The 20,382-nt window shown below is 41.8% G+C and overlaps 1 protein-coding gene across 1 annotated transcript in view; it reads left to right on the top strand.

Annotated features, from left to right (window-relative positions):
* Nucleotides 1–20,382, top strand: part of creb3l1 (cAMP responsive element binding protein 3-like 1) — a 40,317-nt gene that overhangs the window by 3,362 nt on the left and 16,573 nt on the right. Inside the window, exons 2-3 of the mRNA XM_031749656.2 lie at nucleotides 10,221–10,353; nucleotides 13,297–13,383. Of these exons, the coding sequence (XP_031605516.1) occupies nucleotides 10,221–10,353; nucleotides 13,297–13,383 (220 nt within the window). The remainder of the gene's footprint in view (nucleotides 1–10,220; nucleotides 10,354–13,296; nucleotides 13,384–20,382) is intronic.

Below are 20,382 nucleotides of genomic sequence, written 5' to 3'. Positions count from 1 at the left end.
TACTCTCACACATGACAACAGAAGCAACAAGTGCTCACATTAGAGATGCTGTTTAACTTTATCACTTAAAATATTACAAAACTAAAATGAGTAATCGATAAACTGACATAGAAATCACTATATACACTTTATATAGATACATATATATATATATATATATATATATATATATATATATATATATATATATATTTAGTATTAGTATGATATGCTGTTTTTCAAGTAGAAATGCAAACAAATTGAGCTCAAGCAGCAACACTGTTGGATATTCAGGCTGTAAAGTGATCACTGTGTGTCCGACCATATGATCTCCTCTTCCTGCTCTCGTCTTTTCACCTTCCTCTCCATCCACACTCAATTCTTTTTTTTATTTTTTTTTATTTTATTCTATTCTACTCTCCATTCAGACCCTGTACTCCAGCTTTAAAAGGACACGCCCAACTTATTTGCGTACTGGCTGCCCATTGGCCGCTCAGCTGCCAGAAGGAATGTGTGCAGGCATGCAGCAAAGTGTGTGTGTGTGCGTGTGTATGTGTGTATTTGTGTGTGTATGTGTGAGAAGAGAAGGAAAAATACTCTTCTGCTGTTTTATTGAGAACTATAGCTCATTTCATGTCTGTCTCACAGACACACACACACACACACACACACACACACACACACACACAATAACCACGGCTCCCTTTTCTCTTGCTCACAAATGTAGTTCAAGTGAGGCCAAATCCAGCCAACCCACTGCAGCCACACATCAGCACATGAAGCCAAATACAGTAGAGAACATTACCATTTTCTTATCTGCGGCAGCCAGCGTTACAGGATAATGACATGATGTTTCCAGGTCTCTCAAAAATGCAGTTTCATTTTACACGAAAAAAAAAAGGTCTCAGCCAGTCATTCAGTATTTTACTGACTTTTAAAACCTGTTTGAAAACTCTGCCAGTGCAGTGAAGGATTATTTCACCTGTTTCGTGATAAAGATGGAAGAAATTCCTTTAATCTAGGAAATATCTCCTACAGACTGGAGCAACCAGGAATTTTTTGGAATTCTTTTTTCTTTTTTTTTAAGCATGCAAAATAATCCCTGCTTTTACGTAAGGAAAAAAAAATCAAGAGCCTGCAGGAGGTTTAAATCAGAGAAAGCTAAACATAGACTAGACACATGAAACACACGTGCGGCTCATATAACTCATTTATAGGAAACGCTTTAAACAAATGCATCAGAAAGGAATTTATTTCTTCACTTTGTCAGGATTTTTTTCTTATTTTTAGAAGGCATAAGTCATGCGCATGGTCGGGTATGAGAACCAGATTTATTTCACTGTGGGATTCATTATAATGGACCTAAATCCTGCAAGGTTTTGGACCTAAAACTGTCCAGGTTACTGCCAGCAAGTATGTGAGAGTTTGAGCTAATGCTAACAACCGTCGCTGAGGCAGTGGTGCAGAAGTGCATAATCGGAGAGGAGGTCTGCGTAATCTTCCTGCAGAATGCAGCAGGTTTGATACCTTTCATAGTAGTTGTATTACTTCATGATTAGCTAAAGCATGGATTAATGAAGTCTGGAAGCTTTGATTACAAGTAGTCATTATGTTTTACCTATTAATTTACTTATGATACACAAGAAATACTTTCTTGCATAGGACATTATAAACGTTATTCATCAAATCCAAGTGTCAGTTTTATATGTGTGTATGTATGAACTGATTGATTTTTTTATGGCTTGGGGAACCGAAGACAATTTTCCATTGATGTGGATAATAAAGTTATTCTATTCTATTCTAACCTCGAGGCTTAAAAGTCGAGCCATCACAGATGGCCACTTGAGGTTGGTACAAGATGTGACTTTGAATAGACTTCCATTTTAAAATGTCCAAATTTAGAGCCAAAATAAACATGTTTACAGTAAAAAAATAAGATTTTTGTCTCTCTTGCTGAATTCCCCCTTCAGGAAAACTGAATGGGAGTGAATTTCAATATAACATTCATCTATCTATCCATCTGTTCTTTTCTGCCACTCATCTGGGTCTGGGTCATGGGGACTGCAGTCTAGGTAGAGACTCCCAGCTTTCCCTCTGCCCAGCCACCTCTTCCAGCTTATCTGGGAGACACCGAGTTGTTCCCAGGAAAGCCAAGAGATATAATCCCCCAGCGTGTTGTAGGTCTGCCCCAGGACCTCCTCCCAGTAAGACATGCCCCAACTACCTCGTCCAGGAAATGTCGATGTGAAGTTCCCAGACCACCTCAACTGGCTCCCTTCAATGTGGAGAAGCAGCAACTCCCTCTCGAATGACCGAGTTCCTTACATATTCTCAGTCTTTATAAAAGTGTGGTACGCGTACCACTAGTGGTACACGGGCTCTCTCTGGTGGTAAGTGGGAAGGCTCCAGTTTTTTTTAAGATTAAATAATATACCATTGTGGAGGTATGCAAAGATGATACGAGAGTTCCCGAGGCTCTTCTGGGAGCCGGAGTCAACCAGAAAACGTCTCCCCGAGCGTGAGTCCTCTATGAAGAGTAGCTTTTCCTTATCACCAGCGGTCATGGCCGCTACAGAGCGCTGGCGGGGTTGTTTCCCTCGGCCTTAAAACTGCAAAGGCATGCTGGTGCCGCCGTGTTGCGATCCCAGCCAGTTGGAGGCCCCCAGGAGAATCGGTGGGGGCGCGGGAGATGCCGTCGGTGAGTCAGGAACTATTGCCTGGATGCCGAAGCTCCTAGTAGCCAGGAGAATGTGATTCTCCTGGAATGTGATTCTTCTGCGAGAGGTAATCCTTCGCGGCCAGCAGCGGGGAGTTGGCGAGGCCAGCTTGCACCGGCAACTGTCGGAGGAAGGCGTGAGTGAAGCGGAATCCGCCGTCATCCGTTCCTAGCAAGGACGGCGTGCTCTCCATGAGCTCGAGTGCAGTACCATCACCCAGGCCCGAGAGAGAGATTTTCAGGCCGCTCTGCATTTGAGAGGGAGTAGCTTTGCAGCAGCAGCGCCTTGAGAGCAGCCAAACTTCAGTCAGGAGAACAACTGCAATATAAGGTTAGTCATTAATATACTGCTGCATGGGCTGGCCTGTAGTTACATTGTAAGGTTTTAAAAACTGAGCTTTAAAATGAATAGTGATGATGAAAGCCGAGAGAGGCCGACAATGATCACTGACTTTTTTAGGGGCTTGTTCAGATTAAATAGAACAAGATACAAAGCATTAAAACATGTTGAAAACACAACAGCCTTAATAAATGCAGAGTAGTTTGGACCCGGAAGCAGGGTTCATCACGTCATCCCTTAAAGATTGGATATCCCACCTGCTGTGAATGTTTTAATGCAGTACAGTTGTTGTTATTATCACTTGTCACATCCTGTTTATGACAGTTAAATTAAATAACATTCATATAAGAAATAAAATTGTCTCGTGTAAACTGTATGTGGTGTTAAATAGGCCTATACTACTGTACTTTAAGGTCGGTCATAAGGGTGGTACTTCAAGAGCCATATATTTTATGAGGTGGTACTCATTGTGAAAAGTTTGAGAACCATTGCGCTATCTGTAAGAGACACTCCAGCCACCCTTCAGAGGAAGCTCGTTTTCACTGCTTGTATCCACGATCACGATTTCTTTCGGTCACTGCTAAGAGCTTGCGGTGAAAAGTGAGAATGGGAACATGGCTTGTCCATTGTTTTTAGGCTCAGCCCTCTCTTCACCACAACAGATTGGTTGCGACTGTCAACCTCCCGTTCCACTTTCCCCTCACTCGTGACGACCCCGAGATACTTAAACCTCTCCACTTGGGGCAGCAATTTGTTCTGGACTCAACGTGTTGGACTCCACTTTTTTACAGCTGAGGACCATGGTCTCAGAGGTGCTAATTCTCATACCTGCTGCTTCACACTCAGCCCTGAACCGCCCCAGTGTGAGCTCACCACCTCTATATGACTTGTGCGTTTAACTTAATGAGTAGTGGCCCACTTGATTGAGAAGTGGCTGCAGTTGTGAGCTGTAGCTTCACTAATTTGAATCAATGAACAGAACTACAGACCGTGTCTGTGGTGCTGGTGAATTTGAATGCAATTATCTAGTAAATAAAAGGGCTTAAGCTTTCAAAACATTCCTTTTATAAAGTAAGTAAATCTCCTTTGTCAATATTAATAGCGGGTATCAGTCTCTGTGTCTCTTGCACCTTGCTATACAAGTTTACTAAAGTTAGCAGAAACGTAGCGCTCCACCGTTTCATCTAAATTTCATGGTGACAGCCAGTATGCTTGATGCGAGGCCTCAACACAGTAGTCCACAAACCGCTGGGGGATGTCACAGCGGCTACATCCAACTTTTATATGAAGCCTGTGATCAAATCCACATGATTGTCAGTGACAGTCTACAAGGCTACATGACTTCATAAAGATATTTTTCTTTCAGCGGATTTTCCTTTGGCCTTTTACATGTTGTTCTGAAGAGTTTTACAATACTTTCCACTGCTATATTCCCTCCATAATGACATACAGTTTTTGGCCTCAGTGATCCAGTTTAACTCTGTGCTTTCAGTCCTCGTAAAGATATAGGAGGTGGTTCTTCTTGTCTGTGAACTCTACTACCACTGACTAGTGGCTAGGCAGTTTGGTCCATTTTTTTTCTGCCATCTTCACCTGAACCAGCAAGGTAGCTGAATGAAAGAGAGAAGAGAGAGATGTGTTAAGACTCCACACTGTTAATTACAGGCATAGCAGAGCTGCACTCTACATTTATAATTACCCCATACCTCTGTCTTTCCCAGCTCTCTTTGTGTGGTTTATCTCTCAGCTTTGTCCCCTCTAATGACACATCAGCCCTGAAATGAGCTATAAAACCTGTCAACTGCTTTTTAACACTGTTTTCTTCCCTAATGTGGATCTTTTCCCAGCAGAGAGGGGAAGCGTTTCAGGTAATAACAGGTTCAGACTTGGCTCCTCTGTTCACACTGGATGCTGCTTTTTGAGGTTTGAGCATCGAACCCGAAGCCACTCTGTGTTTATTAAGCTCCCCAATAATAAAAGTACGCTTCTAGTGTGGCTGCGCTACACAGGGTGTTCTCAGTACAGATGATAAAACAGTTCATTGTGATAATAAATTAATTGCAAAGAAGGCAGTTCTAGGAATGGGAAATGTTGCCGGTGCGTTTGCCATTTGAATGTCAGGTAGTGCAGGTGTGATGCAGATTAGCATCGGTGCATTTAGCTCGGAGAAATTGTCAACTGAATATGACCTTTAGTCTAAAAACGGATTGGTGGGACACAAAAACATTGCTTTATCTGCGTGCATAAATTTACTTGTGGCCCACAAGTTAACTCTGTAGCTGCCACAACAACAGCTTGGCTTTCTCCATGGAGTATTATTTGTGTCAGCAGCTCTTTACATGGTGGTGTGAGAGATGAATGGTTGTAAAAGAGGTTGTTGCTGCCGCTGTGTTGAGATGCAAGGACTTTTGGCAGCATCTGATTATTTCAGTTATTACATTTGGCTCAGTATTGTAGTGCATACATCTACACTCTACACAAACTGGAAAAACATTTATTAACATTAAAATGAAAGCCATCATCGCCACACCCCTCTTGCAGCCTATTCCATTGCACGTGAAATTCACCCTTTTTTACCTTTAAGGTTTACATGGAAGGATGAAACTTAGTCGAGTCTTGAAACTGCAGATTTCCCATTGTTTTTCTAGTGAAAGGAGTCTGCACAGTCACAAGAGGAAAAAGTCTTATCAGCCAGAATACTTGAATGTTCAGGGTGCAGGGGGGAAAAAAACGTCAGCGTGGCCGTGCATACATCAACCCAATGCCAGGTGATGGATAAGCAAAAGATTAACCTCACACAGGATTGTGCTTGTATTGGGTGAGAGCTGCATCGAAGGCTCCAGGTGTGTTGGAGTAAAGCAAGTGGAAAACAAACCAACCCCCAAAAATAGAATCCCTCTTGCAGCTGAATGCAAAACTGAAGCCAAGTATAGACGAATATGAAGTAAAACCCAACACAGTATAGCAGAATAAAGAGAAAACCACATATTGGCTGACACTGTTGAGCTAATGCAGCTACTAGAACTAATTTTAGATGCATAATGCTTCAATTATGGACCTTTCTCTGCTTTTTCTCTGTCTCTCTCTCTACATCACTCCCATTATGACCGCAATTAGGAAACTTTTCTCGATTTGTTTTTGAATAGGGCGGTTTTAAATGTGACCTATATTCCCTAATGGAGCAGTATTAAAGGGGCAGTGTTGAGGTTACTTAAACGGATATTTTGATGGCATTTAGTGCAACAGGAGAACAGGGCTTCTCTTGTCACGATGCATATGCTATTCCTGTATGTGTGTATGAATGGGCGAGTATGCACGTGTGAAAGAGGATCACTGAGTGTATGCTAGACTGATACTAAGATATGAGCTAATATCTTGTCATTTTGGATTACTGTATACGTGAGTTATATTCAAAAGGGAAAATGATGAGATGACTGCACTTCCGCATTGTATTTCACCACTGAGTTAGGCTCACACTAGAGGGTGTTTTGGACCATCCATGTCAAAAGAGCAACCGCCAGGCCCTGCTAAACACAGTCCTTTACCGCAGGAGGTCTGCAGTGAAAGACTGTGCGCCTCGGGAAAACTGCACAAAAGCCACATGGAGGACGACGGGTGGCCAAGACCCCGCAGGTTCACTGCTACAGAAACCTTGACTTTACTTCTTGTTCATAGATGTTTTTGACCTGAGGCTTGGCTTATGCTGTCTTGGCTTCAACTGCACTAAGCAGCGACTGCGTTTTTATTGGAATTCGCACGACTATAAACAGAAGGGGTTTGCTGAGTTTATAATAGGCAGCACAGTCGTGTAGTGGTTAGCACTGTCTCCCTGTAGCTAGAAGGTTCTGGGTTCATGTCTGCCTTTCTGGCAACCTGTCCAGGGTTTACCCAATCGTTTGCCTTAGGATAGGGCAAACCCAGAGGTGGTTAGGTAGTAAAGGAAGTGAAAGTATGGATGATTTCAAAACACAAGATTAAAAGAGAGTGACATTGAGAATGTGAATATGGAACAGAAAGGTTTTTATTTGATGGAGTTGGAGCCACTGTGCTGGACAAACTGTGCTGTTGTCTGCACGGTGATTTGGAACCAACTAAACTTTTCATATCATAGTGTGAGCTATATATCATTTGGGTTCTTGCGTATGTACACACTTCTTTTTTGCCTTGAGGTTCAGGTACAAAGATTGATCTGGTTCACGGACTTCCTTTCATCTTTTTTTTTTTTTTTTTGACTCCAGTGGACCATGACTCACACATGCGTAGGTGGGTTTAAAAGATGCATGTGTTGATATAGGACAGAAATACATATAATTACAGTTGCCGTTGTGTGCAGGACTATTTCCTGGCTTACTGTCAAGGCCACCCGGAGCACCTCAGTGTAGCAGAGATCTTTAAAATTTTCATTTGCACCTGTACATCTGCTGCATGTCTGCTGAACCTCCAAATCCCAAACCTTCTTCCCTACTTCCTGTTTTAGAAATCGACACAATTCACAAGATCAGATGTTTTTCATGTGCTACGCTTACATAATTTACCCCCCAGCAAAAAGTATTTGCCCCATTTCCAATGTCACAATATGTTACAGATCATTAAACACATTTTAATATCAGCTAAAGATTACCTGAGTAAATATAAAATATGAAACCGTTTTTAAATGTTGATTTCAGTTATTAAAGAGAAAAGAATCCAAACCTAACTGTCCCCCTGTGAAAAAAGTAATTTCCCTCATTGTTAAATCATGAATTAACAGTTATTAACCACATTTTTCTTAGAAACTCGAGTTTAATTTCACCAGTCACACTCCGTCCTGATTGCTGCCAGTCCTCTTGAATCATGAAATCATTTAAATAGAACATGTCTGATAAAGTGAAATGACACAGGACCACAGTGACAGCCATTATCCACAAATGGAGAAAACCTGGATCAGTGGTGAACCTTCCCAGGAGATGACCGCTTAACAAAATGACTTCAAGAGTGCATCGACGACTCATCCAGGTCACAAAAGAACACAGAACAAGATCTAACGAACTGCAGGTCTCACTTGCATCAGTTAAGGTCAAAGTTCATGATTCATCTTGAAAAAATCCTAATGATCTGAGAGACTATTCTGATGATTCAAAAGTTGGACTTTTTTAAAAGGTTTGAGTCCCGTTACGTATGCATAAAACTAACACAGCATTTCATAAAAGGAACACCATAACAACAGTTAAACATGGTGGTGGTAGTGTGATGGTCTGCAGCTGTTTTGCTGCTTCCAGACGACTTGCTGTAATTCATGCAACCATGAATTCTGCGCTTTACCAGAAAATCCTGAAGGAGGATATCCGTTCATCAGTACATACTGTCACGGGGTGCCGAGGCAGGCCGTGTGTGAATATTAATGGACCCAAAATGCAGACTGCTTCAGTTGTGAGCGAGCTTTATTAACAAAAGGGAAAACCAACGAGAACGAGGAGGAGGAAAACCAAACCCTAAGAATAAACTAAACTGGGAAAAGCTACACAAAAACTAACCTAAAACCTTGAGGTGAGAAACGTAGATGCAGGGAGAATACACCAGGACATGACGGGGAGCAACACAGACGAACCAGCAATCACTAAGACAAAAGACACGACTAAAATACACTCAGAGAACACAGGGAGATACACACAGGTGGGGGACACAGCTGGGAGAGATTAACCTGACAAGACAAGGGAGGCAAACTGAAAACACTCACATCAGACGCAGACCTTCACAATAAAACGGGAAACACATACACACAAAGACACAGACTAGGAAACGCGGACTTAACACAGGAGTAGACGGCAGAACAGAACAACACTAAACAGTAGGAAGAACAGAACCAAAATGACACTAATAGAAAACACAAAACGCTGGGTCAAAAGGACCCAGGATCATGACACATACCCCGAAGTTCAAATACACTTCCACCCCCACTTTCAAATGCAGTCATGGTTATTAAGCGAGCTCTGCAGGGGTTTTTTGTAAATGTTTTTTGATGGATGCATTTAGCAACACTTGAATAAAGCCAATTAATAAAAGTCAGATATACTTTTGAAGAGGTTAAATCTGTTAAAAGTAAATTGCTCATGTGAGCTTTATCTGATAGTATTAATTCACAGGGGGGAAAAATTCCCCCATAATAGACAGACACGGGAATCTAATCATAACAGGAAGGCTTAGAAAGTCATGTTTACCTATCAAATTTAAAATGTGCTCTAAAACTTAGTGTTTATGTCAGCTCCGTTGGTAGCCCTCAGTTGGTTTCTCACAGTTCTTACAAGCCCTTTCCCTCCATGCATATGATCCATTGTTAGTATTTGAAATATTGAGGTAAGCCTTGTATTTATTATCCCAATCATGTCTTTATTGTTGCTCCTGGACTGATTTTATCTGTTGTGACACTTCTGGCAGTTCTTGGGAGCCTCGCTTAAGCTAATTTCCAGGAATAAAACATGTAAATCAACTTTTGTGTTTCTTGCTAATTAAATCAAGTTATTTCTGTCAGTGTCTGAAGAGCCTCCAAGCAGTGTGTTGATGGGTTTCCAACCAACCCATGTGTATGTGCGCATAGGCTTTGGCTCTGCTTTTCCCATGTTTTCTGAAGACCAGGGTGACTCATATCGTGTGTGTGTGTGTGTGTATGCGTATTTATGTGTGCATAAACCAGTGAACCAGTGAAATCAGAGCACCGTGCTGTCCCTTGCTTCCAGAACACCGTCTCTCTCTGCTCAGTGACTCATTCATCCAGACTAGAGGATTAATCTGTCAATGCTGTTTCCCATTGACTGACTCTTCGTGCCATCAACACAGCCTATGTTGTCTTGTTTCTGACACTGAGAGATAAGTCTGTCGTAGAACTGAAAGTATAGGTCCATTATTTGATGAGTCGATTTACTGAAAATGAAGTAATTTTCCAGCTATTTTCTTGTCCCAGCTTATCTAAGGTTTGTCACTTTTGTCTTTTTATATCACTGAAAGCTGGATGTTTTCAGATTTGCACTGTTGGTTGGAGAAAGAAAAGCATTTGAGCGCCATACCTTGAGCCCATCTTCCCTTGTCTTTATCCTTGTGTTTTTCATTGAACATTGAATTGCATAAGGTTGATTGTACCAGAGTGGTTTTATAAAGTAACGTCAGCTAAATACTCCTTTATCTGTGTCTGTTTCTGTATATGTTTTCCAGCCTTTCTCAGGTGACCAGATGGACGACTTCAGCAGTGAATTATTTAACAGTTTCTTCGACGACCATGTATTAGAGCGACCCCTACTGGCAGAAAGACCTTCATTTTTACACATTGACATGGACAGCAGCCCAGGTGAGCTCCTCTTGTTTTATTATGAGAGATAATCAGAATCCACCTGTCACACGAACCCACACACAGCTCCTTATGGCTGGGCTTTTTTTTGCTCCATATCATCCCTTTTAGTTGTTTACTTCTCACTTATTTTCCGTAATCACCAGTAATGCCAGGAGCACTGATTGGTCCTTGGATCGAATACACATGGGTACAGCACCAGGTTGGACTTACGTATGCTGGTACGATGACAATAGCTATTGAACTCTAAGCTAAGGCCAGTTGCTGCAATTCATTTGCTGTGTGTTTCCATTCTTTGTCCTCTTTTTTGGCGCAGTAATAACAGATGTCTGGAGCCGCGACTCAAGAAAGCACCGCAGTTCTTTTTTGTTGGTCTTTGTTCATTGAGGGCAGCCCAGAACTGCACATTTACCTCTTTTTCACCAATGAAGCAGCAATGCTGGTGCCTACTCTAGAACCAGTTTCATACATTTTCACCAAATGACTGGCGCCAGGGCCAGAATTGCTGGGCACAAGTTAGAAAGTTGGAACCAGTCACATCAGTAGTTATGGGAAAAGCCACTGTAAGAAGTTCACCGTTCAAACCTGTCTAAAGGTCAGAACTAGCTCAACTGTGGCAACCATATCATTGCATACCCGGCTTTAGCCAACCTTTGGGGAGAAAAGTCCCCAGTCTCATTACTTGGGTTGACTCAAAAGCCTTCTCACTGACATCAGCGCTGGCTCCTTCTGTGCCCAAGAGTTCAAATTTCATGATATGAGAGCCAGCTTCTGTTGCCAAAGTCTGACTTCCAGAACTCCTGCCTGCAGAACGGAACAGATTAAACTCGCTTGTTACTGGATCTTGTTTATCAGCTCAAAGTTATTGTAATATAGGCGCTCACAGCCTGTGGATGCTGTCATCAGCTCATCACTTGAGACAAGTGAGTGTCACTGTTAGTCGTTGCCATAGTCACAAAGTCATTAGAATGATTAGAAGAAAGGACAAAAAACAGGATGTTATGTTATTATCATGTCTCAAGAACGCCTGAGTCACTTTTACATTAAAGTCTTAACAGCACTCTCACTATGTAGGGACATATGAATATGTGCTATGTATGAATATGTACATAGCATCATGAATGTATACATTTATCCAGAAAATAGTACTTTTAGTACTCTGGAAAAGATTATTCTAATGAGTTTGATAGTCAGTATTTGGTATGACCACCTTTATTCTGAACTCTTTTAGTCAGCTTTCCTTTAATTTCTTTAAGTAGTCTTCAGGAATATTTCTCCAAGCTTGTTGAAAGACATTCAAACCTCTTTTTGAACGTTGGCTGCCTTTTCCTCTGTCAAGATGTTCCCACACAGCTTCAGTAATGTTGAGGTCTGAGCTCTGGGGAGGTCAATCCATGACTGGTACCGTATGCTTTTACTGCATTGATAGTGTGTTTTGGATCATTGTCATACTGAACAATGAAGCTGTTCCTGATTAGTTGCTTTTCAGATGGTATTGCATGGTGAATCACAATCTGATGGTACCTTTCTGTGGTCATAATTGCATCAGTTTTGGCAGGAACTCCAGCACCACTGGTTGAAATGCAGCCCCTAACCATGATAGGGCCTCCACTGTGTTTTACAGATGACTGCAGACACTCGCTGTTGTACCTCTCTCATAACCTCTTCCACATATCCTGACAATGATTCGAACCACATTTGAGTTCATCACTCCATCAGACCTGTTGCCACTGATTTTCAGTCCAATTCTTGTGTAATTTGGCATATGTCAGCCTTTTCTCCTCATTTCTCTTTCTAAAGAATGACTTCTTAATGACTTCCTTGTTATCCTTCCACTGTGAGAATTTGTAATGAGCCTTCACTGAACAATAGCTGATCACCTAAAAGTTCAGTTGCATCTCTCAGGTCCTGTGTCAGGTCTTTGCTGGATTTTTCCTGTTTCCTACGGACATGAGTTTCAGATACTGTTCATCCAAAGTGATTTTTTTTTAGGTCTGCTTCTTCTTCTTTTGTCCTCAATTATTTCCTCAAGATTTTAAGGATACACTCAATTTCATGATGAGATATGGCAGATTTTCAGCTAATGGCTCTCAGCTTGTTGGTGCAACAATACTTTTTTAATCCTGTGTTATTGTTGACATGCTTCATAGATTTAACTATAAAGAAATGGGAACAAATGATGTGTTTTTGTGACAGTCTCCTAGCAACAAAGTGCCTAAAGATACAATTTAAAATGGGTTCTTTGCTAAATTTTTTCTTATTTGTAGGATCAACACTGGTTCATCCTTTGAGTAGAGTGCCCTTTTGTGGTTGAGTGATTCATTGGTCAGTGTTACATGGCTTAATAAACAAAACATTCCTGTGAAAATGGTCAGGACTGGACTGATAATGGGTCAAAAAGGAGCCAAAGGAAAATGGTTGAAAGACCTTGGAGAACTATCGCTCCTTGGAAGCAAACTATAAAGAAATGAGAGGTAGCTCGAGACTTATGCACAGCACTGGGAGTAATTGTGAGAGTCTTAAATCTTGGACATAATGAAATTCCCAGCAGATTTTTCTGTCTAATTAAAGAAAATCATGAATATTGAGGGGCAGCATTCATGAGGAACCCATGCTCTCATGATCATCATCGATTAAGGCCTTAATGACAAAATATGTCTTAATAGCTATCACTGATGCAGCCAAGAGACCGGAAAAGCACTGCAGTGACACAGCTCATTCATGAGGTGTCGGGCGCTGAACTGGCTTTGTGGCTTCTTTCTGTAATTGTGTTGTCATGTTATAACTCTGTATTTACATGACAGAGAGTATGACTGAATTATTTTTAAAAATTGGAACTGAAAACAATTGACTGAGTCGATGAAAAAGCTCTCAAATCTGCACACACAGAGCTTGCACTGCTACATTTTCCATCCTTGTGAGACGGCCTTGTTAATCTCACAGATATTCAAGCAGAGCACAGCTACTCCTTGAGTGAAGACTCAGCCCCCCAGAGCCCAGCCCTGTCAGTCAAAATGGACCAAGACTCTGGTAAGTTTGATCTTTTCATTATTTCTTAGCCTTGCTTCTTTTTAAACCGCTCAGAGCCAAGCAAAACTCTCCTGCTGATGTTTAGTCTGGCTCTTTATCACGCTGGCTGTCCCCTGGTTATCTGGTTGGCTCAGGTTTGTGCCTGATATAACACTTAGCAGGCAGCCTGACCCGCTCTGCTGCCTGTCAACTGTTGTGCACTTTGATTGGCTCAATCCACCGCCTGTCATATATAATACACGATCATTGGCTTAATGAGACTTTGTGTGCAAGTGGAGGAGAAATGTTGCATATTCCGAGTCCTGCTTTCTTCACCTTCCTCTGTCTATTCCTGACTCATCTTCCTCATTATCTTCTCCTCCCTGTCTGCGTCTCTACCTGTCTCGCTCTCGCGCCGTCTGTCTGCGTGCTGTCTGTTCTCCGTTTGTCCCGGGGATCCTGCTGTATGAACCCAGTATGAGCAGCTTTCCTCCAGCTAAGCCCTGCCCACCTAACACACACAGACACACACACATAGACACACACACACACAGACACACACAACACTATGACAAGCGTATGGTTTTAAGTCTGCAGCTTTAGCCGGAGCCAGCGGAAACTCTCTCTCTCTCTTCTGTCAGGTTATCTCTCTCGTTCTCTCTCCCTTTCTCCGTCTCTCTGATTCCTGTTTATCTTCTTTTGCTTCTCTGTCTCCTGTAATCCAATAAAATCCACTTCATTCGTATAAATATCAGATTACCTGCACTGCCAAAATGCCACATTTTCTTGAAAAAAAAAAAGCACAATCCTTGATGGATAGATAATACTTTGCTCCCGAGAGAGAGAAAGAGAGAGGGACAAAGGATGAAGTAATATCAGGCTGAATAAATCAGTTTACAGTGACAATCACTCCGGTCGGTCCAAACTTCAAACAAAATATGAATATCTGCACAGTGATTCAAACCCAAACAGGAAAATGGAAAAGAAATACAGCATTAAATATTTGATATTGCACAATAAATTAAAAAATGTGCTTAGTTTTGATTTCATGGTACTTTGTGGATATTCTTTTCTTTATTTCTTCACTGTGCAGTTGGAGCACTATCAGTTCACATATGGTGCGCACACACATTGACAAACCCACGTTGTATGCATTTGTTATTGGACATGTGCATGCATGCATTTTACAACCCGCATCTGCTGCATGGTGCCTTAATATTTCGCTTTAGAGGCAGCGTTCGAAATTTTTAAAGGGAAATGGTACAATATCGTTTAACCAACTGTGTCCTAACATGCCTTTTCCGCTTGTACACTGGCACAAAAATAAGACGCTGCAAGACTATTTTAATGTTGCTTTGCTTTTCTTTTAGGACGACAACATCTTGTCTTCTTCTCTGCTTTTGCATGAATGTTAAAAAGGTCTCCAAAGCGTCTCTGGCAAGCAAATGGCAAACCCAGCAATGTGTTATAAATAATCATAAAACGGATTTAGTCTCTGTTTTCCAGCATTTCCTTTTAACCTTAACGTGGTTATACTGGAGAGGATGACCAAAAGGGGTTTTACTGTGTGCAGCGGCGGTGAAAGCTGTCTTGCATGCAGCTGGTTATACATGTTGTCTCAGCGGTTTAAGAAGCTTTTTAAAAGTTTTTTTTTAGCATTAGCTATTATATTAGGCTCTGTTTTGTGCACAGTGCTGTGCCTGTTGAATAAAGAGCTGCATGTCAGATTAGGCCACTTGTTGAATGCTCCGTTTTCACTTCTAGATTTGACACTTTTCACAATGACAGATATGTTGTGGCACTCCTGGACTATTAGCTGTCATATTGGCATGTAGCAGTGTTTTGACAAGACTGCTGCATCTGAGAAGTTCTGCGGTATCGCTGCATGAATGACGTTTCAGGGTTGGACTTCTGTGCACAGTTCCATTGCTGTGTGGTATTGCTTATGCAGTTTGGAGAAGGGGACTTTGATAATAATAATAAAAAAAATGCACATGTGGTGTCTTGTGAGATTCCAGGCCATTTAGCATGCATGCTAAAATGTTTCTGAGACGGCAAGCCTTGGTCATAAATCCTAGTATCTCAGTTCCCAGAATCAAACTCTAATCCTTGCATCCTTGCCAAAGATGCGCACATCCTTGCAGGCCTTTCCAGCTTCAAACGAGAGCACGGCAGTAGAGCAGCTGCTTGTTTGTCACGATGAGTCAGGTTAATTAGGCACCAAGAGGTGTTAGACGTTCTTGACCTTTCAGAAAGCCCGTCAGTTCTGAATGAAGGGATTTGTGGATCTTAGTGTGCTTTGTTGGACAAGAAGGTCCTGTCCAATTAGAATTACAATGATGGGTAAAACAGTGGATGCAAGGATCATGTACCACTCACAGACAAGATCAGACTTATTTGACACCCACTGCTGGGCTGTTTATACGAGAAGCGTCCTGATAAAGACAGAAAAAGTTGCGCCTATTGCCTCAGCAAGTATCACCCATGTTCCATTGCTTGAATTGTACAGTGGTTGATAAAAGTGAGATCAGATATTAGCCTGTGTGTCCATTAATGGCCAGATGAACTGCATCCAGGCCACTTTTGTCTCAAAGTACCCATCACATACAGTGAACACAGCACACAATAGATGGAAGGTCTATCAGTTAGTGAAAGTCAGTTAGTGCTTACTTAGCCTCAGTCTACAACAGCAACGTATCACTGTAACAATAAAAGATTATGATGTCCTCCTATGTGGGCGGTTCCCAACAAATCAAGTCAGTTCAATCCTATTTTATTTATTTAGCACCAAATTGCAACAGCAGTCACCTCAAACTCATTTTACATCGTGGCCCACTTTGATTTTAGGTGAGGCACACTGGTGAAACTGCCCTCTCGATCAGTGTAAAGAAGTTTAACTTCAATTTAATCTCCCAGTTATCTCAATGTAAGAAACAGAAGTGCGATTTCACCAGCACATTTTTAGTTTTTGTACATGATAAAGAAATGCTGCTGTAGTAAACAAAAGAAATCTGTCAGCACGACTGTTTGGGCTTAAAGTGTAAGAAATAAATGTGTAAAATTACAGCAAAAATTTTGGCAGCTGACTGCCCAGACTGTTAATTCACAAAAATGTCCTGTTTTATTTATTTATTTATTGCACTGTGAACACAGTGTAAAAATTCAAAATTTATGTAGCTGACAGTGAAAAAATTCAATTTTTCTGTCATTTAATTGTCTATTCTAATCTGAATGGCTGTGGTGGACAGCTTTATCAGGAGGACAAGCTGTAAAATACATAAAAATGCTGTTAAAAGTCCAAACTTTACTATCTCCTTCACATTTTCCAAAGCTGTCTTTGGCCAGATTATTTAGATTGAAGTCTTTGTAGGGCTGATTCTGGTCCCTGGGCCTTATGTTTGGAACGCCTGTTGTAAGGTGGTAAAGACCCTACAATAATACAAGAAAAACCAGAACACTCAGATAACCTCGTATGAGAAAGCACTTGGTGACAGTGGGAAGAAAAAACTCCCTCTTAACAGGAAGAAACCTTTGGCAGAACCAAGCTCAGAGAGGGACAGTCATCTGCAACATGACAAAAAACACACTGTGGAAGACAGGCAGAGATTAATAATAACTAATGATTAACTTATAAACACAGAGAGAGTTAAAAGAGGTGAGTGAAGAAGAACCACTCAATGCATCATGGGAAGTCTCCAGCAGCTTAGGGCTATTGGAAAATCAATAAGGGAGGATTCGGGGTCACCTGATCCAGCCCTAACTACAAGCTCTATCAAAAAGGAAAGTTTTAAGCCTAATGTTAAAAGTAGAGACGGTGTCTGTCTCCCAAATCTAAACTGGAAGCTGGTTCCATAGAAGAGGGGCCTAAAAGTTGAAAGCTCTGCTGCTTAAAATCAGTAGTGATCAAATGTGGTTTGGTGGTTCCTGGAGGTCTTCAAGGGTCACTTGGCTGCCTTGCTTTGTTGTTACTGCGGGACTCACACTACTGCCAGCAGAACACAACAGCGTACAGATTGTCTGTGGTCATTTTAAACTTTCTTTCTTCCTCTCAGCGTGTGGTCTTTGTTGTTGTTGTTGTGCCTCTTATTCGGTGTTTTACTGCAGCTCCTTTTTGCGCTGATCCATTGAATGTTTTAATGCTACTGCTGCCCCGCTGAGATCAAACACAGCCACCACCTCTCCTCCATTAACCCCCTGTGATGACTGCCGGGAGCCGTTTGGTCATTAACGCCGGATTTCTTACCTGAGCTTACAGCAATTTACCCACACAGGAAGACCTTTTAAGCTTTCTTTCTTTTTTTTAATTAACAACATTCAACGAAATTCCAAAACGTGGATAGTGAAACAATTGGTTTTACTTGTCCTAAACCTTACATTTACATTTAGACAAGTGTGTCACTGTGATGTCAGTGGAAATATCACAGTGGCCTCTCTGTGTTCAGGACCATTTTCTTATGCATTGGCTAAAAGCTAAGAGCTTCTGGTATTCATTAAAAAACAGTGTTAGAGGGCTTAACGAGGGCAGGAGGCTTAACGAGGCTCAGGCGAGCAGCAGGACTGGCCTCATTAAGGAGAGGCCTCTTTCTGATAGGCAGGATGTGTGGCATAGGTAAATGTCGGATCCACCCCCAAAACTGGATTCCTGTCTTCCTCCTGATGCCTTTTGTGCGCTCGTTGATTTCCTAAAACATTTCAGGCTCACGCTGCTAATCAGCAACATTAGCGGCGAATGATATTTTTCACAGGTAGCTGAGCCGTAATGAGTGTGAGATCATGCAGGAGTCGGGGCAGCATGGAAAAAAATACTAAAGTGGGACTAATGAGCTGTTTGGGGTGGGGTCCTCGCACTGCCAGTGGAGGTTTTTATCCAGCTACATTATCATCACTTCTATGGCAGTTACGCTTGCTAAAGAGACGTCTATTACAGCGATGCCGTGGCGTGGAAAAATGCGATTAACTGATTAGGCATTTGCTTTTTGCTTCACTGCAATCAGATAAAAATCCAAAATGTTAGGATTTCCTGCTTTTAACTGTTTTTTTCTGACTTTTGAGGAGTTAGGGGCCTGTTGATGGGACAAAACAACACATTTTGAGATGTCACCTCAGCCTTCAGGAAGTAATAACAGGGATGTTTTTCATTTTGGGTCAATTCGCAGACCTAACGACCTCTTTTTTGTAGAATAATTGAATAAATTAGGAATAAAAGCGCAGCGATTGTTAGCTGCAGCCTTGGACTTCAGCTCTTCCAGCTCAAGGGGGGAGTGCTGCAGTTGTGATGACATTGGACTTATTAAGCCCAATTTTCTACGCTCATGTACTACCTACTGATGTACAAACCGAGATGATGCACGGTCCATTAATGGCAATAATTCTGATAAATCGCTTCTTTCCTCTATTGCCATCATCGCTTTGAACATTCAGTCAAGTATAGGCTCAAAGGCAGATTTTTATAGGGTTGAGAGACCCTTGTGATTTCAGAAGCAAATGGCTATCCATGTTTGTGCCCACTGTGATTGAAGTATTGGGTTCAAATAATCAGCAGCAAGTAGATTTAGATATATTGTTGCTCATAATGCTTCTTATCATTGTTTTTCACTGCCCTGAGGGACGGTGTTTATGCCTCACATGGCTGCTGACTTTGGGCGTTACCCACACGCCCAAAGTCAGCAGCCATGTGATTTATTCTCTCTCTCTGCTGTAGTAATGGACAGGATACAGACACACAAGCACGCAAGCAGCTGTCTGATTGGGAATACACCTCCGTCCCCCCTCTTTGCTCTCACCAATCACACACACTCACGGCTTGTAAACTTCAGACCGTTTTTTACCAGCACAATGTTGCTAGGAAACCAGGATGTGATTAACGTGACGTTCACACATACAGACGCACGCACGAAAAAGCAAAAGCCCTCTTTCAATGCACCAGGGGAGCCTTTAGGACGTGTGTTTGATGCGACAAACATCAAAGTCACTGGCGTGGCGTTCGTGTGTCAGTGCTGACATAATGAAACATCCTCACTCCTCCCTGTCTGCCCGCAGTTAACTCTTTAAAACTTGTGTCGTGGTTTCGCTTTTAACGTTGAAGGAAGAAAACTTTTAATGCGTGACTTTCACCTAATTATGCCCCGTGGAGCAGCTCACCTTTAAAGGGCCTTAATTCAAAGCATGTGCAGCTGACCCTTTAATTCTGGTTAGACATACTCGTATGTCCCAGGGTTATAAGCGCTGTTCAAATAAACAGGACAGTTGTATTGAAAATTTCCATTTGAAAGCTCGCGGAGCCTTTTAGACTTGAACTTTTAGACCTTCACTCACTCTTACAAGTAGATTCAGAAATAGGTACATTAGAGGGACAGTTCAGGTTTGAGCAGTCTGGAGACAAAGTTAGAGAGGCACAAGATGGTGCGGGCATGTGCAGAGGTGAAGATAAAGGAAAAAGGCACAAATAGGACCTGTCCTCTAAGGCTAAGAAATACTTCCTAAGCTCTGATCAGCATCCCGAGAACTAGGGAGGCCAGGAGGTCCCTGTCACCAATGCGTCCATTCTGAGACATTAGGTGAAATAAAAGGTGACAAAACCTAATCTTTCTTTCTTTATTTCTTTACCTTCATAAGCTGAGGTGTGGCATTTTGCATGTGTAGTTTGCATGTTCTTCCAGTGACTGTGTGGGTTCTCTCCAGGTACTCCGGCTTCCTCCCACAGTTCAAAGACATACACTTAGTGGGGTTAGGTTAATTGGTGATTCTAAATTGCCCATAGGTGTTAATGTGAGTGCGAATGGTTGTTTGTCTCTCTGTGTTAGCGTCAGATTGGCCATCTGTCCGGGGTGTACCTCGCCTCTCACCCTATGTTAGCTGCCAACTTGCCATACAATTGCGAATGAGAGAAACAGAAGGCAGTGGATTGATTGAATGGCTCCATTTTTTTTTCAATCTAAACATTTAACTGACGATTGGATTTCTCTTTCATCAACCACAGTGTCACATGACTTATAAATTATTGCACACACACACACACAC

This window comes from Oreochromis aureus, linkage group 23, assembly GCF_013358895.1.
Source record: "Oreochromis aureus strain Israel breed Guangdong linkage group 23, ZZ_aureus, whole genome shotgun sequence".
Taxonomy (NCBI): Eukaryota; Metazoa; Chordata; class Actinopteri; order Cichliformes; family Cichlidae; genus Oreochromis; species Oreochromis aureus.
This window is presented reverse-complemented; position numbering and strand designations above follow the sequence as displayed.